The following is a 26199-nucleotide window of genomic DNA, read 5'->3' on the forward strand; positions in this document are numbered from 1 at the left end:
CTCCCTGTCTATTAAGAGCTTGTTAAGTTTGGCTCAAACTCCTATTCTACGAATTTAGAAAAGTCTAATATTCTCCAAGTTACTTCAGATTTCTGAGACGCAGGGTCACTTTCATTCTAAGCACTTGTTCCCTCCAATAGCGATCATCTCAATAGCCACACGATTCTCTACTGTTCTCACTGATTCGGATGTGAAATTCAGACATTTCCCCCTAATTTCCACAGAAATGAGTTACACACATATTATGTGTTTAGCATACACTATTTACAGAGATGAAGGCATTTATATTAGAGTAATGTAAATAGTATTAGATTGTGAACTGTGTTTCATTAATTCTAAGATATGCAACATTTTAACATCTCTAAGCACATCAGAGTTTAGTTGGCAGTGTCTTGTCTTTTCTTTTTCGTTAAGTGATTATTTTTTATGTGCGCTTGCCGGAAATACAGGGTGAGACAGAGAGACAGAAAATGAGAAATCACACCCCTCCCAGGGGGGATGGCCACACCACAGTCCCTTCTCCATTCTCCTCTTGGGCATGCATGCACGCGTGCCGGGCATGTGTTTTAAGCTGCTGGGCCTGGGGCTCGAGCTGCAGTGGACTACATGGGAGTCCAGCGATGTAACCATTATGCCATCTGCTGGTCCTCAGCAGTCTTTTCTTTCTTTCTTTCTTTCTTTTTTGGAGAGGTTTTTGCTATATAGGGCACGTGGGCTCGCCGGAAAGACAGAGACAGACAGACAGAAAATGAGAAATCACCCCCCAGGGGTATGGCCATGCCTCAATCCCTTCTCCTCCATTCTCTTCTTGGGATCTTGGGCACGCTCGACACACACCCAGCGTGAGTTTAAGCCACTGGGTCCAGGACTCAAGCTGTGGTCGGCTACATGGGAAGTCCAGCGACATAGCCATTACATCATCTGCTGGTCCTTGGTAGTCTTTTCTTAAAGGTACATAAAATAATGGGGCATTTTACAATCAACTGCATCTTAGATTGGATGAAAACAAGCATTCAGCAGTACCTGCAGTGGACGCTTCCATGCAGGCTTATACTAAGCTAGGCCTTGAGCGTGCTTCACCTCGAGCTGCAGAACCCCCCTCGCCCCCTATGGCCCCCCTTTCCCCCCCTCCCGCCAAGCACAGCCTGGTGGAAGTTAACCTTCAACTAGTGGGTGTCAAGAGCAGCAGTTATCAGGGTGGAGCCTCCACCTGAATACAGGTGGGTTTACAAGGGGGGAGAGCGAGACCAGAGCAGAGACAGGTAGATGCAGACACGTGCTCCCGCCTCCCCCACGTCATGACGCAACAAGACCCTCACCGGATGCTAGCCCATGCTCTTAGATTTTGTAATATGTGCGAAATAAGCCTCTGTTCTCTTAAGTTACCCAGATTCAGCAACAGAATGGACTAAAACAGAAAACTGGCACTGAGAAGTGGAGCAGTTTGGTAATAACAAATCAGAGATGTGAGAGTGGCTTTAGAATGAAGTCATGGGCAGAGTCTGGAAGAATCTGGAGGAACATGCTAGAAAAAGCTTTGTTTCTGATGGAACGTGGCAAGACTCGGAACGTTTAGAACCTTTTAGAGGTGAACTAAATGGTCATGACCAGAATGCTGATGGAAATACAGGTAGTAAGGGCCATTCTGAGATCTGAGACGAAATGAGGAATATCTCACTGGCATTGGAAAAATTATTACACTGTTGCAGAGAATTTAGCTGGATTGTATCCATGCGCTAAGGCTTTCTAGCTAAAGAAACGTAATTCTCTTAAATTACCCAGACTCGGGTATTTCTGCTCTTAACAACAGAATGAGCTAAAATAGCCTCCCTATACAAATCTTAGTGGTTTAGTGATATTTTTAAAAATTAGAAAATTCAATTATTGATATCTTTCATCATTACAACTTATAACCCCTAAAATTACAAAAAAAATTCTACTGAGTATAACCTATGCACCAATTAACAATGAAGAAAGCATGCATTTTTTACAATTATACAAATATTTTATTCACTTGGATACATGGAAGTCAATTCAATTTCATAAAAGCTTGTTCATTTCTTAATGGTGTCTTTTGAGAACAGTATTCCTTTTATTTCACCGTTACAATTATAGGCTCATAAACTTTTAAAACCTGTCTGATACACAAAATCTCCCCCTGCTCAAAATAAGAAATTTTAATATCTAGTTGGCTTCCACAGTAAACATTACAGATTTATCCTTACAGTCACCCTTTTTTTTCAGAGTGAGTTTGAAAAGGTCGTTCTCTTTTACACAAGCTAGAAAATGCCCTTCGTATGATGATGATTCAAATTGCATCTTATTGTGTCCTGGCACTTTGCTCTGAAAGAATATGATGTCACTTTTTGTGTCGCTGATATTGTCAGGAGGACTGATATTCTAGAGAGAAAAAAAACGTTAGCTTTTTTAAGGACAGGAACAATTTGATCACATGCAGTTAATTTGGAAGTCTATTACTAAACAGAACTAATTTTTCTTCTTAAGAGTTCAGAAAAATATCTTTGACTAAAGGAATATGAATGCCCTCTCCTTTTTTTTTAATATACATATAGGGCACATGATCTCACTGATGAGAGAGAGAGAGAGAGAGAGAAATCACCCCCCGCCTCAGGGGAGATGACCATGTCATTCTCTTCCATTCTCCTCTCAGGGTTTTAGGCACAAATGCACACACCGTCAGTGTGTTTTTCAGGCTGCCAGGTCCAGGACTGAAGCTGTGTAGTTGGCTATGTAGGATCCAGCCACCATAGTGGTGGGATTAACCACCATGCCATCAACTGGCCCACAGTCTCTTCTAAGCACCCCCCCCTCCGCCTTTTTTCCCCCATACTCTAAATAAATTACTGAGTTTGTATCTTTGGTCATTTTATTTTCTCTTTAAAAGGGCGACCAAAATTTGTATAAGCTTCGGTCTCCCTAAATCTAGATTTTCCCCAGTTCCTATGACGTGCTAAACATTATTCCTATCTTCTTAACATGCTTCTTAAAGAGTGCCAGCCAGTCTCTCCCAACAAGAATGCAGTGTAGATGAGGCTTATCTTGGTTTCCGCATCTACCTCTGTAGCTCCGTTAGTTCTCCTCTACCCCACAGAGCTTGAGTTTGGCCATCTCTTCCCTTCAAAGTCTGTTTCTATGTAACAACACACTTAACTGTCCGCCATGCCCTTCCCTCCCAGGCCTCTACTACCGGCATGACTACTAAACTTCCTGTCTATCAGGTCTGGAGTGGAGACTCCATAGTGCCAGCTGAAGGGGTGGAACTCTAAAAGGAGATTGCTGAGGGGTTCACTTGGAAGCTCTGTCTGTTGCATGCCACTGTTCTTATGCAGATTATATTCTCGAGTGGCGTTTTTCCTCTCTCCCAAGTTGTCCCTTGACACCTCCACTAAGGTCATATCCTAACTTTCTTTCATAGGGACTGAGTGAACCTGATGAGACTTATTGGCGAATCTTCATGATATGAGATTCTCCTTTGAAACACTGTCTATTTGTGAGCATCTCCTCACTGCTCTTATTGATTAGAAAATATTCTGGGTTGGAGTTAGCAGGTGACATAGTGGTTAAGGGGCTGGACTCCCACATGGCCCAAATGCAGTTCAAGTCTTGAACCCAGCAGCTTGAAACTCATTCTGGGTGCATATGTGTGTGTGCCCAAAATCCTGAGAGGAGAATGCAGGAGAAGGGACTGCGGCATGGCCATCTCCCTTGGGGCGGTGATTTCTCACTTTCTGTCTCTCTCTCTCTCTCTCCAGTGAGCACAAGTGTAATATAGCAAAAAAAAATCTCTCTTATTAAAAAAAAATAGTATTCTGGGGTCAGTCTATGGCTATAGTTCATGGATATTTATCTAATAATATGAATAAAACAGAAAAAATAAGAGACATAAAAATAATAAAGAAAAAAGTAATGGCTATAAATAATGTAGACCTGGCTTTGGCATAATAATGATAATGTTACATTGACAACTGATCTTATTCATTTTATTTAACCAGATCAACTTTCAAATGATAGCATGCACCAACTGAAAGCTAAAGGATGTGGTCATAATGTTACCACAATAAGTTAAAAAGTTAGGCAATTTTTACTATTTTAATAGTTCTTGGATTCTTTCTAATTCTTTCCAGACAAAAGGTCAGACTCAGGTTTTCTACGTTTGTCCATTAATATGACTAAAGAACAAAGTGAGGCTTGGTCTTACCTTAAAGGAAAGAGTTTTGTTCTCACAGGAGAGAGTAGAAATTTCATTATATTCCACAGAGATGGCTACAGCCAGACCTCTAATAAGGCTGTCTCTATACATAAATATTTTAAATTTGACCTGGGATTTATTACCTGAAATAAATATTAATAAATGAGAGCACTAGTTAGAAGAATTTTTGCAAGTCAATATTTGTGAAAGTTTAACCCAAAGAGAGTCCTGAATAGATCCGTTTACCCATTGTGCACTCAGATTTGGCTAATCAGCAGGTCACAATATACAGTGGTCATTTTTATTTTCTTGTTTTGGTCAGAGGGAGCATGCACTTGCCATAGAGAGACAGAAAGAAAGAGAGCACAAAAGCACCCCTAATGGGGTGTGGTCATGCCATAGTCCTTTGTCCTCCATATTGCCATCCCATCAAAACTGGAAGCATACAAGCACATGCACCCAGTGTGATTTTCAACCCACTGGGGGGCCAGGACTTGAACTACAGTCAGGCAGGTGCCATCCAGCTCTCTATGTACAGCACTTAACCTCTGCAGTATGGGGTGGCCCTTTTCTTTCGTTTTTTTTTTTTTTTTTTTCTTTTGAGAGGTTTTTGCTATAGGGCGTCTGTGCTCACCAGAAAGACATAAGAGAGACAGAAAGACAGAAAGCAAGAAATCACCCCACGGGGGGATGGCCACACCACAATCCATTCTCCTCCATTCTCCTCTCAAGATCTTGGGCACACATGCACATGCACCTGGCATGAGTTTAAGCCACCGGATCTGGGACTCGAACTGCAGTCGATTATATCGGAGTCCAACCACATAGTCATTACGCCAACTGCTGGTCTCAGCCCAGGCATTCTTTAAAGCATATTTAAATGTGATACAACACACATGAAACAACCTTTGGGGTGTCTTAAAGATATTATGAATTCTAAAAAGAAAAATAGTCTTTAACTTTTAAATGCTAAATAAAATATTAAAATATATTTGCTAAAGTAAAAATTTAATATTTTTCAAGAATACATAGTTACTGTTTCAACCAACCCTAAAACTCTGATATTAAATTCAAATCATGGAAGGTACATAAGCTTAGTCATTTTCTAAGGCAGTCTAAGTTTCTGTGCCAGGCAGAATCATTTGAAATGCTCGCATATTTATTTTTATTTCAAATTTTAAAAATGCTACCAGTGTTTACAGCTACACCCAGCAGGGATTAAGGGTCCAACTTTACAGAGATCTTACACAGTTCATGCAACTATAATTAAAGGGGTTGGTGATTTTAGTGTAGGCTCAAAGTGGCCCAATCCCTGGCAGTGTACTTATTTATTCAGTTTTTTACTCCAACTAAAATATAGGGATGCCCTATAAGGTTTCTTGTAAGTGGAATTATTATTACTATTATGATGTTTCATCTGAGGATTAGGTCTAGCATAGAAAAATGTAAACAGTAAAATAGAATGGGAAGAAGTAGCTAGTTATTTCTAGGTTTGCAAATAAGTAAATTGAAAAAAAATCCTTACTGTCAGTGTCAGGCATATCTTCAAACAGAAGTTGCTTTTTCTGATCAATGAAGAGAACTTGGTTTTTCACGTTTCGTATGACGGATAGTTTAGGTTCAAGCTTGGCAAAGTGATCTGATTCCAGGTTTTCTGCAATATATATTAAATGTCATTAGAAAAAAACAATTTCAATGCTATAATAGAGTTGCCTATTATTTTTTAACCTACTTCCAAGGGCACACTCTATTTCTTGTTTGCACTTAGAACTATCTGCCTCTGCCTCTGAAATGTTAACTTTGGTTATCCTACTTTCCATCCAGTCTCTTATCCATATATATATATATATATACACATACATACACACACACACATATATATATGTATATTTTATTTATTTATTTATTTTTGGTAGAAGTTTTTGCTATAGGGTGCAGGCACTCACCAGACAGACACAGAGAGACAGAGAGACAGAAAGTGAGAAATCACTCCCTGGGGGGATGGCCACACCGCAATCCCTTCTCCTCCATTCTCCTGTCAGGATCTTGGGCACACACGCACATGTGCCCGGCGTGAGTTTTAAGCCACCGAGTCTGGGACTCGAACTGTAGTCGATGACATGGGAATCCAGCAACATAGCCATTACACTAACTGCTGGTCCCGCCTTTTATAATTCTTATGCGTCTGTTCTAACTATACACATTTTTAAACTTCCTAAGTCCTCCAGTCTCCTGATTCTTTAATGTCCTCTTTATCTATCCTCTTCATCTTCCTTCCTTTCCTGTGCAATATGGTTTATCATCTTACCTGCTCTTTTGCCAGTATCTTAAGTCCCCAATTTATCCTTCTGCTATAGAACTCCAAACCTGGCTGTGGAGTGTTGATGATATACAGATGTTTAGGTTGGTGACTGTACGAGTACATCAATGATCAATACCACGTTCCTTTTCCAGTTTGGCATTCATTTAAATAGCCTACTGCTGCAATTTCAAATCTTCACTTTCTTCAGTACCTCTCCATCCTCACCTCCACTCTCACTCTCACCAAGTAACTTCCTGAGGCTCCACTTAACTGTGACAACACCAGTTATTTCCTCTGCCTCTCTTATCCCTTTCCCAGCTGCCCTTTCTGATATCTAAGGCATTAGATCCCATCTTGCCCTGCACGTACTCTCTACTGAGACATGATTTACCAATCATCCCTTCTCCTCTCTCAACCTAGCAATTCTACTTCCTGGATTCTACAGAAACAATCAGATAATGTGTAAACATTTCTGTACAAGAATGCTTATGGGAGCACCTGTTAGTAACAACAGACAGGCCAACTGTGGTGGCACAGCAGTAATGCAGTGCTCCACAATGTGGAAGTCACTTGGGAAGGTCCTGGGTTTGCATCCTGAGGTCTGCTTGTACATGGCCAGGTATGTGTGCACGTGTCTGTGGTCCTGGCTAGCTGAGGCTGGGGGCAGTGTGAAGACCCTTTGGGAGGGGCACTTTTCCTTCCCTCATGGAAGAAATAAATAAACTTTAAAAATAATGACAGCAAATTGAAAATGTTATAAATGTTCACTCCTAGGGATTACTTAAATAAATTTTGATATGCCGTTACTATGGAATATTATGAAGTAAATATCACTGCGATTATTTGTTGCCATGGGAAGATGTCCATCTATATCACTAAATAGATATGCTTAGGTATAGTATAATCCCTTTCAATAATAATATAAGCATTTGTGTATACATATATATTTATAAAAAGTATAGAAATATTACATCAAAATGATTGCTATTATTATTTCTGGGCGATTTTCCTGTTACTGTTTTTTTTTTTTAATTGCCTGAATTAGTTGTAATCATATTATTTTTAAATCAGAAAAGCATAAAGATTTTCATTTTTGAGATTTATGTTGAGATGTAAACCTCTTTCCCAACTCTAGCCCACTCTGCATCTTGTTTCTCTCCTTTTAATAGCCAAGCTTCTGGCAAGAATTGTCTGTTTTATCTCCTTAATTTCCAGCTGCTCTTCTACTCGCAATCTGCCTCTGCCTCCATTTCTCTGTCAAAGTACTTTGATTGAGGTCACTGACCTCACCGTTGCTAAATCTCAGCTACTTCCTGGCCCTGAATGTTCAGGGCTCGAACTTCAGCTGAGTGCATGTTACCTCCACCCTACGTGCCCTCCTGGGGGTCTGGCGTTCTCTTGTTTATTTCCCTCTCCCTTTTAGTTAGTGGCCTCTGTGTTCTGTATTAACTTCTTCTTTTTACTGCATCCTTTTTTACTGCTTGCTTGGTTTTTACTCTCTCAACTTACATGTTTTCTCTGATTTTCTTATTCTTACAACTTCAGATGCCATTTTTCTGCGTATGCCTTTACCTATCTCTAGTGTGAATTCTTTAAAACCCAGAACTGAATGTCTAAGAATTTACTGGACATCTCTACTAGGATGTCTCATGGATGCTTCAAGATCCAAAACTAAACCTGTCATTGACTTTCCTCTTTGCCCTAGACACCAAACCTTCGTCCTGTATTTCCTATTTCACTAAATGGTACAGATTTCCTATGTGAGAAATGAAGGCATGATCTTTTTTGTCTTCCTTTTCACCTTCTTCCAAATCTAGGCTCCATCATGTCCTACTGATTCTTTCAAGTGTTTCTGAGATCTATTCACAGCACCCTGCTATGCCTACCCAAGGTCATGTCACCATCATTTCTTACATGGTCTAAAATAACAGTCTCTTAACTGACAGCTTTCCTTTTTTGTCTCCCACCCACCCTGCACCATCAATTCTTTTTTTGAAGCCAAAGATTATTTTTTAAAATACAATCATGGTATCTCAAAATTTTAATGACATGGCTGCTCAGAATAAAGATGATATTTTCTAGATTTCCTTATGGTTGGCGTGGCCATGTACTAAATATGACTGGAACTGATGTGGAATTGATGTACAGATTCTCAGTGGAGTCTCTAAAAGGAAGGGGTCTGTCTTCCTCTTATCTTGACTCTCTCAGCAACCAGGATATAGACCAGGAAATAGGAAATCTGATGATTTTAGACTATGTGGATGAATTCAACAACTGGGGAGTGATAGAATAACAAGAGAGAAGAAACTTGAGATCCCAATGTCATCAGGCTGCATTTAGCCATAATAACCCTGCACAGCCTACTTGAACTTCATTTAAGAGAAACATTTCTATCTTATTCAGCTAATATATTTTTGGGTCTCTTTGTTACTGCAAAGTAATGTATACCTTAGCTAATACATACTGTGCCTAATGAATCCCTATTACCTTGCAAAATAAGATCCAAATTCCATATGTGGAATAAGAGAACTTCTGGATCTGTACCCTATTTATCATTCTATTAATAGCTTCTCTCATCATTCTATTCCCACCCCAAATTCCTCCTAATTTCTTTCTTTTTTCTTTTCTTTTCTTTTTTTTTTTTTTTTTTTGAGAGGTTTTTGCTATAGGGCATGTGCACTCATGGAAAGACAGAGACAGAGAGACAGAAAGCGAGAAATCAACCCCCTGGGGGGGATGGCCACACTGCATTCCCTTCTCCTCCATTCTCCTCTCGGGATCCTGGGCATGCACACACATGTGCCCGGCGTGAGTTTAAGCCACCAGGTCCGGGACTTGAACTGCGGTCGACTACATGGGAGTCCAGTGACATAGCCATTACGCTAACTGCTGGTCCCTAAATTCCTCCTAATTTCTCAGGCATGCCATACTTCCTTTGAATATGGTCTGTTTGCTTTGTCCATCCCTATCACCTCTACTTCTAGAACTCCCTGACCCTTGAGAGTCACCCAGGCTTCTTCCAAAGGCATTTCTGAGAGAGGAAGTTAAGGAAGGAAACTGTCACTGATTTGGGACAATTCTTATGTTTCAATTCCCTTTCCCTTTGCCCTCCAGAGAATCCATGACTTCCCACTAGTCTTAAGACCCATGCCATAGGTAAGGTCTATTTTGTAGATTCTAAGAGCTGGAGAATTCCTTAAGCTGGAGAAGTACATTTATCCCTTAGGGTTGTCTTGATTTCAAAGTTTCACTGTTAAGTCCATATTCCTTTGAGGGGACATGAGTTTCTCAAGTAGACTGGTCACACATGGACGGTCTCCAGTTGACAGTGGTGATATGGATCTGACTTAGGCAGCTACTTTGCAAAGAAAAACGCATAGATACTTTACCGTCGTCTTCAGCTAAAGGGGAACAAAAGAGAAACAAAATATGTTAAAATCTATATTTTAATTCAGAACTTTCTCCTAACCTATCCTTTTACTACTCTTTTCTGCCATTCTCCTGTTTTACTGGTCATAACTTTTATTGGTCTCCCTCAGAAATACGATTACATATGATCACCCAAAGGTCCATAAAATGAAGCTCATTAGACTTCATATGTTTTCAGGTAGAATAAAACTTAAATCTTGGAATTATAAATTTCAATATGTAGCTACAAAGAGATTTTTATAAAATGATAGATTTTAACTCTTAAATTGATTGTTTAAATGGAAAATTGCTTAAGGACTTTTCATGGCTTTGCTTTTTAGATTTTTGCCAGAAGGTGGGTGCCCTTGCCAGAGAGACACACAGACAGAGAAAGAGGGAAATTGAGAAGTCACCCCTCAATGGGGATGGCCACACTGACATCCCTTCTCCTCCATTCTCCCTCGGGATTTTTTAGGCATGCACACACATGTGAGCTTTTCACACCTTGAGGTCCAGGACTCAAATGGCAGAGTTGGCCATTCGAGGATCCAGAGCCTTAACTCCCACACTACCTGCTGGCCTCGCTTTCAAATGAAGTTGAATTGCCTATGGGTGGTTAATCATAACAATTCATTTTTATTCGTCATATATATATTTTTAAATGGAACAAGTCATTTACAGAACTCTAGATTTCAGTATCTCTTACATAATTTGCCAGTTTGCTTCGGGAAGTCATATTTCCTGAATGTACCCAGTCTTGTGGGTTTTCATATGTACCTGTTAGCACCTTGAGAGTGGCTACCGCTAAAGTGCCAGTATGGTTGTCACCTGTAGTGACACACGTGCTTGGAGCTTGGACCTTGGACCTTGGACATGTTGTGATTACTTTCTAGAGGGCCAATCTTTTCTTTCTTTTCTTTTCTTTTTTTTTCAAAGATGGGAACTATTACTATTATAATGCAAGTTGGTGACAAAAAAGAAGTCACTCATTAGTTCACCCGACAACATTTTTTCTAGTTGAATACAAATAGATGTATCTGAACACCATATTTGTCTTACTGCTTTAGACTTACATTTGAAATACAGCATATTGTTAATAAATTTCATTTCCACAAAGTTGATGACATTGTCATCTTCTGATTCAACAGCCGTCTGTATTCCTAAGAAAAGCAAAGAGAAACCTGTAAAGAGGCAGTCATTTTTCCTTTTACATAAAAGGAACCTTTTACTACAACTTTGTGTTACCTCCGAATTCAGAAGCTAGTGTATCACCCAGTACGGAATGAATACTCTGGGCATTTAATGAAGGCCAGGAGCCAGGAACTTCAGCTTATTAATATCCTCCCCCGTTATTTATTTATTTATTTAGCCCGAAGGTGTAATGCATTCACCAGAGAGACAAAGACAGAGAAAGAGGGAGAGGAGAAAGCCGCCCCTATGAGAATGGTCACACTACAATCTTTTCTCCTCCACCTCTCCCTCCTTTTGAGATTTTGGGCACATGCACACATACATATGCCTGGCATGTTTTTCTCAAGTCACTGGTCTAGGACTCGAACTGTGCAATCGGCCATGTGGGATTCAGCTGTCTTAATTACTAGGTCACAGAGCTGGTCCCAAACACCCATGTTTAAATGTTCTCGTATAAACCATCAGACACTTAGATTCTAGAAAGCATTTTCTCATTAAACATATTAGAAAGGTTGGGTAGGTGCTTCACTATTGACCTGAATTATTGTTCTATTATTCCTCAGGAAAATATAAATATATTGCCAGTACACATATAGCTGCATCTGAGGATGCTTAACACACCTAATCCTGTCCTTTCACTGGGGGCTGGTTTCATCCCTGTCTTACAGCCAGTGGGTTCCCATTGGTGAGAGCCTGGAAGTTTGTGACTTTATTGCCTAAGAGCTGAAGGTGAGGCAGTGACAAACACGATGTTAACCTTTTACTACAACTTTGTGTTACCTCCGAATTCAGAAGCTAGTGTATCACCCAGTACGGAATGAATACTCTGGGCATTTAATGAAGGCCAGGAGCCAGGAACTTCAGCTTATTAATATCCTCCCCCGTTATTTATTTATTTATTTAGCCCGAAGGTGTAATGCATTCACCAGAGAGACAAAGACAGAGAAAGAGGGAGAGGAGAAAGCCGCCCCTATGAGAATGGTCACACTACAATCTTTTCTCCTCCACCTCTCCCTCCTTTTGAGATTTTGGGCACATGCACACATACATATGCCTGGCATGTTTTTCTCAAGTCACTGGTCTAGGACTCGAACTGTGCAATCGGCCATGTGGGATTCAGCTGTCTTAATTACTAGGTCACAGAGCTGGTCCCAAACACCCATGTTTAAATGTTCTCGTATAAACCATCAGACACTTAGATTCTAGAAAGCATTTTCTCATTAAACATATTAGAAAGGTTGGGTAGGTGCTTCACTATTGACCTGAATTATTGTTCTATTATTCCTCAGGAAAATATAAATATATTGCCAGTACACATATAGCTGCATCTGAGGATGCTTAACACACCTAATCCTGTCCTTTCACTGGGGGCTGGTTTCATCCCTGTCTTACAGCCAGTGGGTTCCCATTGGTGAGAGCCTGGAAGTTTGTGACTTTATTGCCTAAGAGCTGAAGGTGAGGCAGTGACAAACACGATGTTTCTGCTTGGAGGTGGGACAGGGTGGGAGAGGGCTGAAGGGCTCTGGCATTTAATGGTCCTCTTTTTCCTTCAGCAGCAGCAGCAGCTTTTGACTTGGAGTATGTGCTATATTATGTTCGTTACACGAGTAATACATAAATTTGTCTTCTTGTAAAAGATCAAATAATACATTTGTATTATTTGAAAGGTATTTTGGGGGCCAGCCTTGTAGCACAGTAGTTAAGGGAGCAGGATCCAATATGGCCAAACTTGGTTTGAATTCCAGCCTCAGCAGCTTCAAAAACAGGCTGGGTGCATAGTGCCTCCAAACCCAACGGGACGGAAAGATGGAGGAAAGGGTTTGCAGCATGCCCATGTCCCTTTGGGGGAGGGTGGAGTTCTTCCTTTCTCTTTATCTCTTTCTCTGGTAGGCACTCATGTCCTCTGACAATGAAAAAAATATTTTAAAAATTTTAGGAGCCAGCATGTGGTAGAGTGGTTAAGGTGCTGGACTCCCCACATGGCCAATCATGGTTCAAATCCTGGATCTTGTGGCTTGAGAATCATGCTTGGGGTGCATATGTGTGCATGCCTGGAATCCCAAGAGGAGAATGGAGGAGAGTCAATTGTGATATGACCATCTCCCCTGGGGGGCGATTTCTTACTTTCCCTCTCATCATCTCTCTCTTTCTCTGGCAAGCACACACGTCCTATGGCAAAAACCTTAAAATAAATAAATAATTAATTGAAACTAAAAAAGAAAAAAAAAATTATATTATTGAGAAAGAAAGAGCGAGGGCAACAGGTATCCTCAACAGGGTCTTGCCACACTGCAAGCCTCCAGCCAGCCACAAACACAGGCTCGTGTGAGTGTGCCCAACATGTTCAGGTCAATCCAAGATCTGAGCCCAGCCCCCCATGGCTCCAGTATTGTGCAGTGGTGCTCTGTCACCTAGGCCAATGTAGCTGGACCTGAAACATTTTTTTATTTTTAAGGTTATTTATTTATTTATTTATTTATTTATTTATTAAAAAGAATTCTTTTATTTAACTTTATTTTAATTTGACCAGAGATGGAGGAAGGGGGAGAGAGAGAGAGAGAGAAAGAAAAAAAAGCAAGCTGCCAGGTTTGGGACTCGAACCACGGTTGCCCATGTGAGAGTCCAGCACCTTTAACCACCATGCCAGCTGCCAGCTCCTGTTTATTTATTTCTCCCATGAGTGAGAGAGACAAAGCTATAGCACCCTTACTAAGATCGAGACCGTGATCCCCCCTGACCTGTTTAGCTGACTCCAGATCATGGGCTTGGTGAGAGAAGTCTCTGATGCAGACCTGAAACTTTTCTATGTTAGTCAGCCTTGCAGAGGGTCACATTTTACCACTGTCTAGCCCTGGACCTAAAATTTTTTAAAACTCTGCCTCTTGCTCTTACCTTCTGGTCCACCCAACTCCACTCCAATATACTGCATATATTCCAGAATTTTATCATGGACGAGGGATTCCAAATCTGGAAACCCATGAACTTGAGTGTGAAAAACCTTACATATTTGTTTTCACCGACTTCTAAATGAAATTTGGCATTCTTTATATTATTAGTGTAGGACAAAAAGCTACCCATGTACCAAGCAGTATAGGCAGGAACTGTAATTACCAGGGTGTACGACGGTAAGGATTTAGTTGATCAGTGAGTGAATGGATTTAGAGGACACCATTACCTTAGAATGTAAGTCTTACTCAATATTTGAATTCATTAATCAATTAAATTTTGAAACTAGAAGTTGATGAAACACACATGAATGAGACTTAGCTCCTACCCTGCAGTGACTCAGAGAGTCAAATACATATAGTTACAAAATAGTATGATGGATGCTGTAATCGCTGGGTTTATAAGAGAGCCTCTATGTTAGGTGCTGTTGAAGAAAATTTCTCAGAGGAAGTGACTGTGCTGCCTTAGAGAAGCAGGCATTCTTTCCTTCCTTCCCTTCTTCCTTCCTTCCTTCCTTCCTTCCTTCCTTCCTTCCTTCCTTCCCCTCTTCCTTCTTTCTTTCCTTCCCTCCCTCCCTGTCCTTTCTTCTCTTTTTCCTCCTCCTCCTCCTTTTTTTTTTTTTCTTTTCTATTTTTGCTATAGGGCATGTCACTTTCACTCTGATGGAGATAGAGAAGGAAAGTGAAGTGAGAAAGGACCCCTCTCCCTCCACTGCCAGGGGAGATGACCATGCCATAGTCCCTTCTTCTTCATTCTGTACTTAGAATTTTGGGCACATATGCACATGTGCCTGGTCTGTTTTTTAAGCCACTAGGTCTGGGACTTGAACCATGCAATCTGCCCTGTGGGATCCAACCATCTTAACTTTCACACCATCTGCCGGCCCCTCTTCTTCTTCTTTTTTTTTTTTAGATTTCTTTCTTTCTTTCTTTCTTTCTTTCTTTCTTTCTTTCTTTCTTTCTTTCTTTCTTTCTTTCTTTCTTTCTTTAATTTGCCAGGGGGTGCATGCACTTGCCTGAGAAAGAGAGCGAGTGAGAAAAAAAGTGAGAAAGTAAGAAAGCACCCCAATGGGGGTTGATCACACTAAAAATCCTTCTTCTCTATTTCTCTTTCCTTTTGGGACATTGGGCACATACACACACACACACATGCCTGGTGTGTTTTTTCAGTTGCTGGGTCTGGAATTTGAACTGTGAGATCAGCCACATAGGATCCTGCTCCCTTAACCACTACACCACCAGCTGAACCAGAGACTGGCATTTTCAAGGCCAGGCAACAAGCATTCCATAAAGAGGGAAAAATGTGAGCAAATCCTAGTAACCAGGGAAGCTCAGAAAACAGGGCTTGTTTGCAGCTTCATCATTTTTATCATAAATCATACAAATCTAGTCACATTTGACAGAAAAATAAAAAACCATCATTGTGAAGCTCTTACAGAGCCGAAGATGAACTTTGCCTTGGGAATAAGAATAAAAGTATGTGAGGAGATATTCTGGGAGCACATAAATCTACAACAACCAAAGTGTGTTCTTGTCTTCTCTCCTAGTTTCAACTTGCTTAGCATCCTTACTGTGTTTTCTAGTGCTCTCACCACATGGTCTATCCCTGCATCTGGCTCTGATGTCTCAAGAACCTCTGCGATAGTCATGCATCACTTAGTATGTTCTCAGAAGTGGGTCACTGGACAACACTGTGTCGTGGAAATAAGCACGCTTCCTAGAGTGTGCTTACACAATCTAGATGGCGTAAGTGGCACACTTAGGTGTATTTACAGCCTATTTCTCCAAGGCTACACACTCGTGCAGTGTGGTTCCGGACTCAATATGTAGGCAACTGTAACACAGTGGTTAAGTATTTGTATCTCTAAGCATATCTAAACATAGAAAAGATATAGTGAAAATATGGAATAAAAGTTACAAAAAGGGTATACCTGTATAGGGCACTTTCTTTCTTTTAGTTTTACTATAGGGCATATATGCTCACTGAAGAGAGAGGGGAAGTGAGAAATCACCCCCCAGAGGGGATGGCCACACCATAATCCCTTCTCTTACATTCTCTTGGGATTTTAGTTACACACACACGCGCGCCCAGCATGTTTTCTCATGTTTTTCATGAGTTCCCATTAGGTTGGGGACTCAAACTGCACTGTCAGCCATGTGGGGTCTAGCTGCCTTGACTTTCATGCCATCTGCTGGGCCAGGGACTTTGTCAATGAATGGAACGAAGGACTAGAAGTTGTCCTGGGTGAGTGAGAAGTTGTACTGGGTGAGTCAAAGTTGTCCTGAGTGAGTCATTCACTTGGGGAATAATAAATACAAAACCAGTAACTGTAAGTGCTATGCTTTTTTCCCCCATTAAATAAGTGCTTATTGACCTTTCTATATCACAGTCCCTGCACTTGACAGTAAGAACATACAAGAAAAGAAAAGTGAGCTGCTAGAGGGCTATTTTCAAAATAAATGTATACATAAGTCATATAGTTAGGTATTGTTAAGGCTTTTTCTGGTTTCACTTTATGTCCTTGCCCTTTTTTATTATTAATCTTATTTTTTTAAAACATTTGATCGCTATTCATCATTTGGCTTGTAAAGAGAATTCACCCAACATGAAATACACCTCAGACCAGTCCAATTGAAAATACTATACACATCATCCTCAACAGGCAATAAACCACTTCTATGTTCCGCAAATGGCTTGCCTCTCTATTTTTAACCCTGATTTCCTTCCCTATACTCTATATCCTATACCTTCTCTTCTCCCACCCCCCCTCCACACTGTCTCCAGTGTGCATAACTATCTTCACTGCTTTTATGTCGTCCAGTCTTTTCATCTCTACCATAGAGTGCGGACAATCAGTATATATTAAGTGGAGACAAACAATATCTCTTTTATTGCCTGGTTTGCTTCACTCAGCAATAAATCTTCCATATTCAACCACCTTTTATCAGATGCCATGGTCTTGTTTTTTATGGCTGAATGGTATTCCATATAGTATACATACCACACTTTTTCAGTCCATTCATCTGTTCATGGACATTTGGGTTGGTTCTATGTGTAAGTGCTAGACTTTTATACAACTGGCATTGAGTTTGTTTACACTAGTATCACTACAAACACATGAATCATGCATTATACTATGAGGAGTACCATGTCACTAGCTGATAGGAATTTTTAGCTCTGTTCTAATCTTATAAGATCATCCAGATGATTGTGGTCTGTCATTGACTGAACTCATTATGTGGCGCATGACTATAATTAAAGAAAATTTTAGCTTACACAGTATGGACATGGAAGCAGATAATTCTACCAGGTATGAGAGACCCTTTCATGTGGCAAAAGTGTTAACAGTTTACTTGTCTGGCCTACCAGCTATGACATTGTGCCATTCTAGATAACGATTTAATTTAGAGGAATTCACATTATTCCCATTTTGTCTGTACAGTAAGACTATTATTCTTATATTACATTAGTTTGATTTTGCCTAATTCAGCTCATATAAAATGTAACCTGCAATATAGTTCAGTTTGACAGAGCTTGTAAAAAAAGTCAGATATAAAGGCCAGGTTTAAATAGGCTAAATAGCTGAATTTTCTTTTTCCTTTTCCTGAAAAAATCCTGACATTTTAAGTAGAAGGAAGCCATGGTCAAATTTATGTTTCAGGCCTAGCCTCTGTGGCATGATGGACTCCACTCCCGGAGTGGCTGATCATGATTTGGATCTCCAGCCAGGTCAACCTGAAACATGCTGGAGGGTACATGCATATATGCCCAGGATCCTGAAGGACTAGGGAGGGAGGCTTCAGTGTGACCAGACTTTGCTGGGGGCTATTTTTTTTTTCCTCTCCTGCACATGCATGCATTATTAAGAATTAAAAAAAAAAAAAAAGTTTTAAAGAGCTACCTTTAAAGGTAGTTGATCCAAAAGATATTAAGCAGGATAATTTTTCAGCTGACTGGCTGTGGGTCAAATGAAAGAAGGAGGAATTGAGGGTTTTTTTTTTTTAGAATTATTTTTATTTATTTTATTTATTGTTATTATTTTAACTTGCTATAGGGTATATACACTCACCAGAGAGAGACAGTGAGAGAGAGAGAGGGAAAATGAGAAAGCAAGCCACCAGTCCAGGACTCGAACAGCAGTTGGCCTTGTAGGAGTCCAGCACCTTAACGACCAGACCACCTGCTGGCCCCAGGAGGAACTCAGGATGATTTCAAAGGTTCTGGCTTGGGCAGTTTGTTGAATGGTTGGCCCATTAATTAATGAATAAAAAAGAGAATGGAAAAAACAGCTTGAGTGGAAATTATTATTAGCTCAGTTCTAAAAATCCGAGAAGTGTCACAGAAACCAAGACAGAAAGGCGTTTCAGGAGAGGCCGCTTGCAGTCAGGAGCTGAAGAGCTTGTCATTTAGATATCAAGCCTATACTTGTTCATTGAATTTGAGAATCAGAAAGTTTTGGTGACAGTTAGTCAAGCGGGAGGCAACAAAAGGCGGGTTGACGAAGATCTAGGATGGATGGGAGGGGAAGGTGGTAATTATTAGAGGACATATAACTTGCAAATATCAATATGTGGCTCCATATCACAGTTCCAAATGCAAGATATCTAACGAATTACTTTCCAACATGTGTCAAACTAAATCTGGGAGTAATCCCTCTGTCTGATAACTACTGAAGATTCTAACTTAGAAATGCTTCTAGAATTTGTCATCCTGTCTTCATCGCCATCAGCACTGTTTCAAAGTCAAACCTTTAAAACACTTCTGGCATTTTCTATCTGAATATTCCTCTACTTGCTTTTCTTACTTCCAGATTCTGCCCTACCCCTTATGGTTGTCAGAATAATTCCCCTGACAGCCAAAATATCCCCAGCTTTTTTTTTGCTCACCAAATCCTTCTACATCTTTCATACTTTAAGTGCCAACTTCTGGCACTTGCTTGCTATAGGCAAATGCTCTAGTACCCACTTCTTCATAATTCTGAAACAATTCATATTTATTTTTAAATTATTGAGCGAGAGTGAGAGAGAGAGAGAGAGAGAGAAGCAACTTCCTCAGGGGCTAGCCCTGCCTTGAGTCAAATATCTCCTCTAGGGAAACTTTCCTGACTCCTACATTTCTAGGTAATCAGTCTCTCTTCAGTGTCATCCTTCCCCAAACCCCTGTTCATGTCTCAGAAATATCTCTTACTGCACTGGATTAAAATTACTTTGATTATAAATAGGTCTGCCCATCTTCAAACGGAGTCTCTGTAGGACAACAACTCCTCCTTATTTTCTGAATCTTCAAAATCTGCAACAAGCTCACTATATAGTAGGAGCTCAAAAAATGTTAAATGAATAAATGCTATGCTAAACCTTGTTGCCATGACTGTATGGAAAAGGACTAATATGTATATTCGGGGGGGTTTCTTAAAACTTTTCCTCCATCTGAAGCGAAAAAGAGAAAGAAATTGAAGGAAACCTGAAAACAGACTTTAAAAAGTAGACTAATTTGGGGCCAGCAGATAGCATGGTAGTCGAGGTGTTGTATTCCCACATGGCCGACCACGGTTTGAGTCTCAGACCTGGTGGCTTACTTTATCAAGTTCCCTCTCTCTCTCTGTCCTCTCTCTCTCTCTCTGGTGAGCATACGGGCCTATAGCAATAATAATAATAAATAAATAAAAATTAAATAAATAATTTTTAAAAAGTAGAATAGTTTCCCTCGTGTTCTTCCCCTTATTTTTTATTTCATGTGTTTATTTTAAATTCTTTGTTGATTTCTTACCACTTTCTCTCTCTCTCTCTCTCTTTTTTTTTTTTTTTGAGAGATTTTTGCTATAGGGCATGTGCCCTTGTCAGAGAGACAGAAAATGAGAAACCTCCCCCAGGGGAGATGGCCACCCTGCAATCCCTTTTCCTCTGTTCTCCTCTCGGGATTTTGGACACATATGCATATGCACCCGGTGTGAGTTTTAAGCCACTAGTCTGGGACTCGAACTAGGTGGGAGTCCAGCAACATAACCATTACGCCATCTGCTGGTCCCCTTACCACTCTTTTTGTTAGGTCTCAATACATCCTGTGACATATTTTTCTATGCAAAAGCCCTTCTTTCTCCTATTTTCCATTCTCCTTTCTTATCCATGTTCCTTAGCTTTCTTTGGTCTATAAAAATTATAGTTCCTGTTGGATGAAATGCTTGAATATTTCATTGATGATTCTCAGGCTATTGACTCTTTTTATCTTTGAGAGTTATAGACTACCTCAGAAAGATCCTCTCCTGAGTAAGTAGGAGCAACTTGTTCTTTGTCTTTTTGATTGCTGAGAGGACCTGTGCTTGCCAGAGAGAGATAGAACAGAGAAGGAGAAAGCATCCCCCAATAGGATTTTGGGCCTGCTCTCCTGTACGCACACTCAGTATGTTTTTCAAGCCCAGAGGCCAAGACTCAGACCACAGTCAGCCATGTGGGATCCATCTCCCTTATCCACCAGATTACAGAGCTGGCCAGACAACTCACTCTTTGAAACAAAAAAAGTAAGCCTTTGGAAACTAGCCATAGGCTCCTGAATATAGAATGTCCTGATGGAAATTAGTTATAATTTTGTCTGGGGTAAGTCATTTCTGAGGGTCTCAATTTTCTCATTTAGACAACGAAGAAGTTGGAGGGTCATTCTTGAAGATATTTTCTAGTTCCAGCATTCTGAAATTCTAGACTCTAGTTAGAGTTACAAAGAGTTAACCATTAATATGTGGCAAATACATTGGTACTCACTTCTTCATAATTCTGTGACAACACATATTTATGTTTTAATTCCTGATAGAGTACATGCATGAGAGAAAAAAATGCTGAGAGAGAGAAACAGAAAGAGAGAGAGAGAGAAAAGAGCACTACCACAGGTGCTCATCTGCTTGCCTTGATTTCCTTCTTCCAGTCCTCCAGCCATTGGAGCCTGGGCACTCATGTGTGTGCCTAGAGCGATTTAGGCTCACTAGGCCAGGGATTCAAACCATGATCAACATGTGGAATCTGCCTTCTCTTGTGCAGCACATTGTCACTGTGCCTAGGGCTACATCCCTATTTTCTTTCCTCTTTGTTTTTGTTTTTACTATAGGGTGTGTGTGCTCACCAGAAACACACACACACACACACACACACACACACACACATGGAAGGTGAGAAATCACCCCTCAGGGCAGTTGGCCTTGCTGCAGTCCCTTCTCTTCCAATCTCCTCTCAGGTTTTTGTGCATGCACGCAAATGCGCCCAGTATGATTTTCAAGCTGCCAGTCTGAGACTCAAACCATGAAACCAGTCATGTGGGATCGAGCACCTTAATTGCCACACCAACTGCTGGCCCCTGTTCCCCCCCACCTCCCATTTTTCTTTCTTTATTCACGATAGAGTGTGCATATGCACACATGAGAGAGAAAGAGAAAGAGAGAGAGAGAGAGAGAGAGAGAGAGAGAGAAAAGTACCCTCCCCAGTGTCTGGTCACATCGTGATCTGCTTTCTCCAGTTCTCCAGCCCAACTACACATATTTATTGAATATTTATTATATAACCAGCATCACTGAGATGCAAGGAGTTTAAAAACATACTGTTAGATTAAAATGCCATGAACTTGGAAAGCAACTGTGACTATGTTTTATTTTTACTGTGGAATTACAATTCTGTGGAATAGGGTATGGGATGAAATGAGGAAGCATACTACATAACTAATTCCCTAAAACTAGGTAGGTAGTTATCTTGTTATTAACAATATCAAAACCCAGCTTTTCAGGTCTATAAATAATCTTGTTCTTAAAAATTTTTGCCAGTTTATAAGTGTGTATATGTGGTTATGGGAGCAGTATAGAGAGAATTGAAATTTTTAATAAAGACTAAAAGCAAATAATCCAAATGGCACTGATATGGTTGTATAAAAAGGAGAACTGATGGGACCAGCAGTTAGCGTAATGGCTATGTCTCTGGACTCCCACATGGTTGACTGCGGTTCGAGTCCCAGACCCAGTGGCTTAAAACTCACTCCGAGTGCGTGTGCGTGCGTGCCCGAGATCCCGAGAGGAGAATGGAGGAGAAGGGATTGCAGCGTGGCCATCCCCCCTGGGGGGTGATTTCTCGCTTTCTGTCTCTCTGTCTCTGTCTGTGTGGTGAGCGCACGTGCCCTATAGCAAAAACCTCTCAAAAAAAAAAAAAAAAAAAAGGAGAACTGAATTTTTTTTACACCAGAAGGCATGTGAGCTTTCCAGAGAGAGATGGGAAAGGGGAGGGAAGGATAAGAAAGAATCTCCCATGGGGGATGGCCACTTCGCTGTCCGTTTTCTTCCATTTCCTTTTGGGAATTTGGACACGCACACACACACACCTTGTATAGTTTTCAAGCCGCCAGATCTAGGACTCAAACTGCACAGTCAGCCATGTGTGATTCAGCTGTCTCCACTGACATGCCACTGGCTGGTCTGGAGAATTGAATTTAATCTCAGACTATTTAAGATTTGACGGGGCCAGCAGGTGGCGTGGTGGTTAAGAGTGCTGGATTCCCACATGGCCGACCTGGTTCCAGTTCCGGATCTGGTAGCTTGCTTTCTCACTCTCTGTCTCTCTCTCTCTCTCTCTCTCGGTCCCTCTCTGATCAAATTAAAAGAAAGAAAAAGAAAGAAAGAGAGAAAGTTAAATAAAATAATTCTTAAAAAGAAAAAAAAAAAAGACTGCTTAAGATTTGAATAGCTGGGGGCCAGCAGGTGGTATGGCGGTTGAGGCACTGCCTCCCACATAGCTAACCACAGTTCAAGTCCTGGACCTGGCGGCTTGCTTTCTCACTTCCTCACTGTCTCTCTCTGGTGAGCAAATTAAAGCAAAATAATAAGAGTAATAGATAAAAATTTTAAAAAAGATTTGAATAGATGGAGGAGAGCATGGAAGTGCATTTCAAAACCATGGTGTGGTAAAGGATAGACTGAATGGAGCCAGTTTTTTTCACTCTAGTGAACAGTCGGGCTGGCGTACTGTCAACACAGAGTAAGGTGGAACTGCATTGTAGAGAATGAAGTCATGGAGAAGAATGTGAATTTAATTTCATAAGCCATAGGAAAACATTCCAGGTACACACATATATTTTAAAGGACAATTTAATAGAACTTCAAATAGCTGAATATAGGCAGAAAGTAAAGAGGTATTTCAGGGTGTCCTGATTTTTGTTATTCAACCTCAAAATACTGATGTTTATTAACCTCTTCTACATTACGAAGTAAAGTTCCCATGGGGAATGCTAATAATATAATATTACCTAATCATAACCCAACCCAAGATGATTGTTAAAGATTCTATGAAGATTACCAACGTTGGGCAAATTTTTTTGTTTGCTTTTAATATAACTGAGTTGAGACTGCCTTTAAAAAGAAGCTTACTGATTTTTATCACTCTAAAACACTGATTCTCAGGAGTTCATGAAGTCAAAGTTATTTTCTACTAATTCTAAGATGTAATTTGTCTTCTTCCTCTCTCATTCTCTCACAAGTGTACAACAGGTTTACCAGAAACTACATTCTGTAAATTTTGTAAAAGTCTGACTATAGAGCAGAAGAGTTGCCTTCCACTAAATCAGACATGAAAGACATTTGTAAAAATGGAAAACTTCTCACTAGGTTTTTTTTGGACTACCTGGTAATCTTTAATTTGAAATGCTACATATGCTAATGTAGTATGCTTATTGTTATTTTAAAACCGATAACAAGGTAATGATTTTTTTTTTAAATTTCAGTTATAATTTCTAAATTAGAAATTAATTTCTAGAGAAACAGAACTTTGGGGTTTTCAAAGATTTTTAAGAGTGTACAGGGGTCATGAGACAAAAAACTTGAGAAACCCTAGTCTAAGATGACACTCTCCTATAACTTTCTCTCTACTGTAAAAGAGCAAGTTTCTGCTCTGACGTGGCTTATGTTCCTTAAATTGTTACCGACTGCCCATCACAGCGATGTCAAGGGACTGAAATTCTTCTCAATCGCTCTTCAAGATTACTTGCCTCTAATTGCCAAGCCTGAGTTTTCAAATAAAAAGCAGTGAGTGATATTTCCTACCTGTGCAATCCCCGCCAGAAGAAGCCATCTAGAGACCTTTTTTCTCTTCCTGACGCAAAAGGCGACAGAACTTTCAGCAGCAGGAGGTAGCCCGGAATGCAGAATTTGCAGAACTCCTCGCTGTTAAGCCTACTCGATCCAGGGCGTTGGGGAGAGAAGCAGGAGGAACCAACCAACCGGAGAGGAGACCGCCCTCCGCACGCCTTGGACCCGCCTTCGGATGTGGGCTCTTTCCTAGGGCAAGAGAAATTGAAATAAAGTGGCAGAGAATACGGGTATTTCTTTTAATGTGAAATCATTATTTAGATAAAATAATTTCTTCTGTAAACGTTGGGGCTCTGACCTTCCCCCAGACCGGTACCTATTTCAGAATTACATGGAAGCACTTTCGGAGAGCACCTGGTTAGTTCACCACAAGCATCTTCTTTGTCACAACAGTCTCTCCATTTTGAGACTTTCTGATCACACTTCAGCACACTTTTTTTTAATCTAACGATGCTGAATAATCAGTTCCGCTGGAGGAATTCCTACAATGTAATCATAGTGCCTAAAATGTTTCTAAAATTTAAGTTGTAAAAGAAAGAAAATACAAAACTTTGAAAAATATTTTTTCTTTCACTTTATGACTTCATTTAGGACGTTTCTCTCCCAAGCTTGACATGATGCCAAAGGGTAGTTGTCAGAGACCATTAAGATTTACTTTTCAGTGACAGAGAAGCAGTCCATTTTCATAAAGCTTCTCCTTAATCTGCTGTATCAGATGCAAGGCATAATACGTACTATCATTCACATTTATTTAATAATTTTTAAAATTTTCTGCAGCAGAAATACTAAACTTCTGATACAAGAGCAAGTGTTTACTTGTGGTTTCTAGCACTAAAGCGTTCTGTTCCTAGGACCGTGGCAAACTTATGACACATGATTTAAGGAAAGTATTCTAGGGCTTATATTCAACTCATTAAAAATAGTCCTTAAAATGTTTCTTTTAAAGAGCAGAGTGTGTAAATAGCAGTCTTAAAAGTAATATTTAAAAATTTCATAGGTAGTTTTTCAAAACCTGCTGAGTTATATTTCTTTACTAGCAAGGGAATTAGCAAGGTGGAATGTTTTTTAAGAGAGATTTTTGCACTTGTTGGAGAGACAGAGAAAGACAGAGAGGCAGAAAGCAAGAAATCACGCCCCAGGGTGAATGGCAACATCAGGATCTATTCTCCTCTATTTTCCTCTTGGGATTTTGGGCATGCATGCACACATGCATGAGTTTCAAGCCTCCGGGCCCAGGACTCAAACCATAGTTGCCCACGTGAGAGTTTAGCGACATAACTATTGCCATCTGTTGGTCCTAGCAAGGTGGTATTTTTTGTTGTAATTTTTGCCAGTACAGAGATGGTACGAAAAGAGGGTGCTAGCAGGTAGCATGGTGGTTAAGGGCACTGGACTCCCACATGGCTGACCGCTGTTTGAGTCCCAGGCCTGGCGACTTGCTTTCTTACTTTCCTTCTCTCTCTCTGGTCAAACTTTAAATAAATAAATGAACGAATGAATAAATAAATAAATACTCTTCCTTGCATCTTTTGTTCTTTCCTTAATTTTTTAAAAAATAAGATAGGATTTTAATTTCATAAGGTCGTAAAAACATTATGTCCACACCAGTGATTACAAAGGAAGTCTGTGGCAAGATATCTATAGGTGTTCAGTATGGTGATTATCAGGAAAAAAACATTTTTTTTAAGTATACGATAAGAGAGGCTAGCAGATGGCTTGGTAGTTAAGGTACTGGACTCCCACATGGTCGACCATGGTTTGAATCTGAGATCAGGCAGCATACTTTCTGACTTTCCCTCTCTCTCGGGTCAAAAATAAATAAATAAATAAAATGAAAATAAATAATCATTTTTAAAAAGAGAAGCATATGGTAAGAATACATATGTGGCTAAATTTGAAATCATAATGTCCAGTTGGACCAATTAAGATGAAGGCATTGGGGGCTAGCATGTGGCTTGTTGGTTAAGGCACTGGACTCCCACATGGCCGACCATGGTTCAAGTCCTGGACCTGGAAGTTTGCTTTCTCACTTTCCCT

General features: G+C 40.2%; 2 protein-coding genes across 2 annotated transcripts in view; one reads left to right on the plus strand and one right to left on the minus strand.

Moving 5' to 3' along the window:
* Positions 1 to 26199, plus strand: part of LOC102485450 (succinate dehydrogenase [ubiquinone] cytochrome b small subunit, mitochondrial) — a 117393-nt gene that overhangs the window by 35220 nt on the left and 55974 nt on the right. The gene's annotated exons all lie outside the window — the stretch shown is intronic.
* Positions 1995 to 24332, minus strand: IL18 (interleukin 18). The gene is made up of 6 exons (XM_006151004.3): positions 24118 to 24332; positions 10994 to 11080; positions 9902 to 9913; positions 5736 to 5864; positions 4220 to 4353; positions 1995 to 2400 (listed from the first exon to the last, which is right to left on the minus strand). The coding sequence occupies exons 1-6, from the start codon at positions 24143 to 24145 to the stop codon at positions 2185 to 2187; spliced, it is 606 nt and encodes a 201-aa protein (XP_006151066.1). The 5' UTR covers positions 24146 to 24332; the 3' UTR covers positions 1995 to 2184.

Source organism: Tupaia chinensis, unplaced genomic scaffold (genome assembly GCF_000334495.1).
Source record: "Tupaia chinensis unplaced genomic scaffold, TupChi_1.0 Scaffold000311_2, whole genome shotgun sequence".
NCBI classification, from domain to species: Eukaryota; Metazoa; Chordata; class Mammalia; order Scandentia; family Tupaiidae; genus Tupaia; species Tupaia belangeri.

Bases quoted from the DNA above. Each gene is read 5' to 3' on its own strand.
- IL18 (XM_006151004.3), bottom strand. From the start codon at position 24,145: ATGGCTTCTTCTGGCGGGGATTGCACAG. The intron at 4,354-5,735 runs GTAAGGATTTTT...TATTTATTTCAG, and splicing joins AGATATGCCTGACACTGACA to GTAATAAATCCCAGGTCAAA. The intron at 2,401-4,219 runs GTAAGACCAAGC...TTTTCTCTCTAG, and splicing joins ACAAAACTCTTTCCTTTAAG to AATATCAGTCCTCCTGACAA.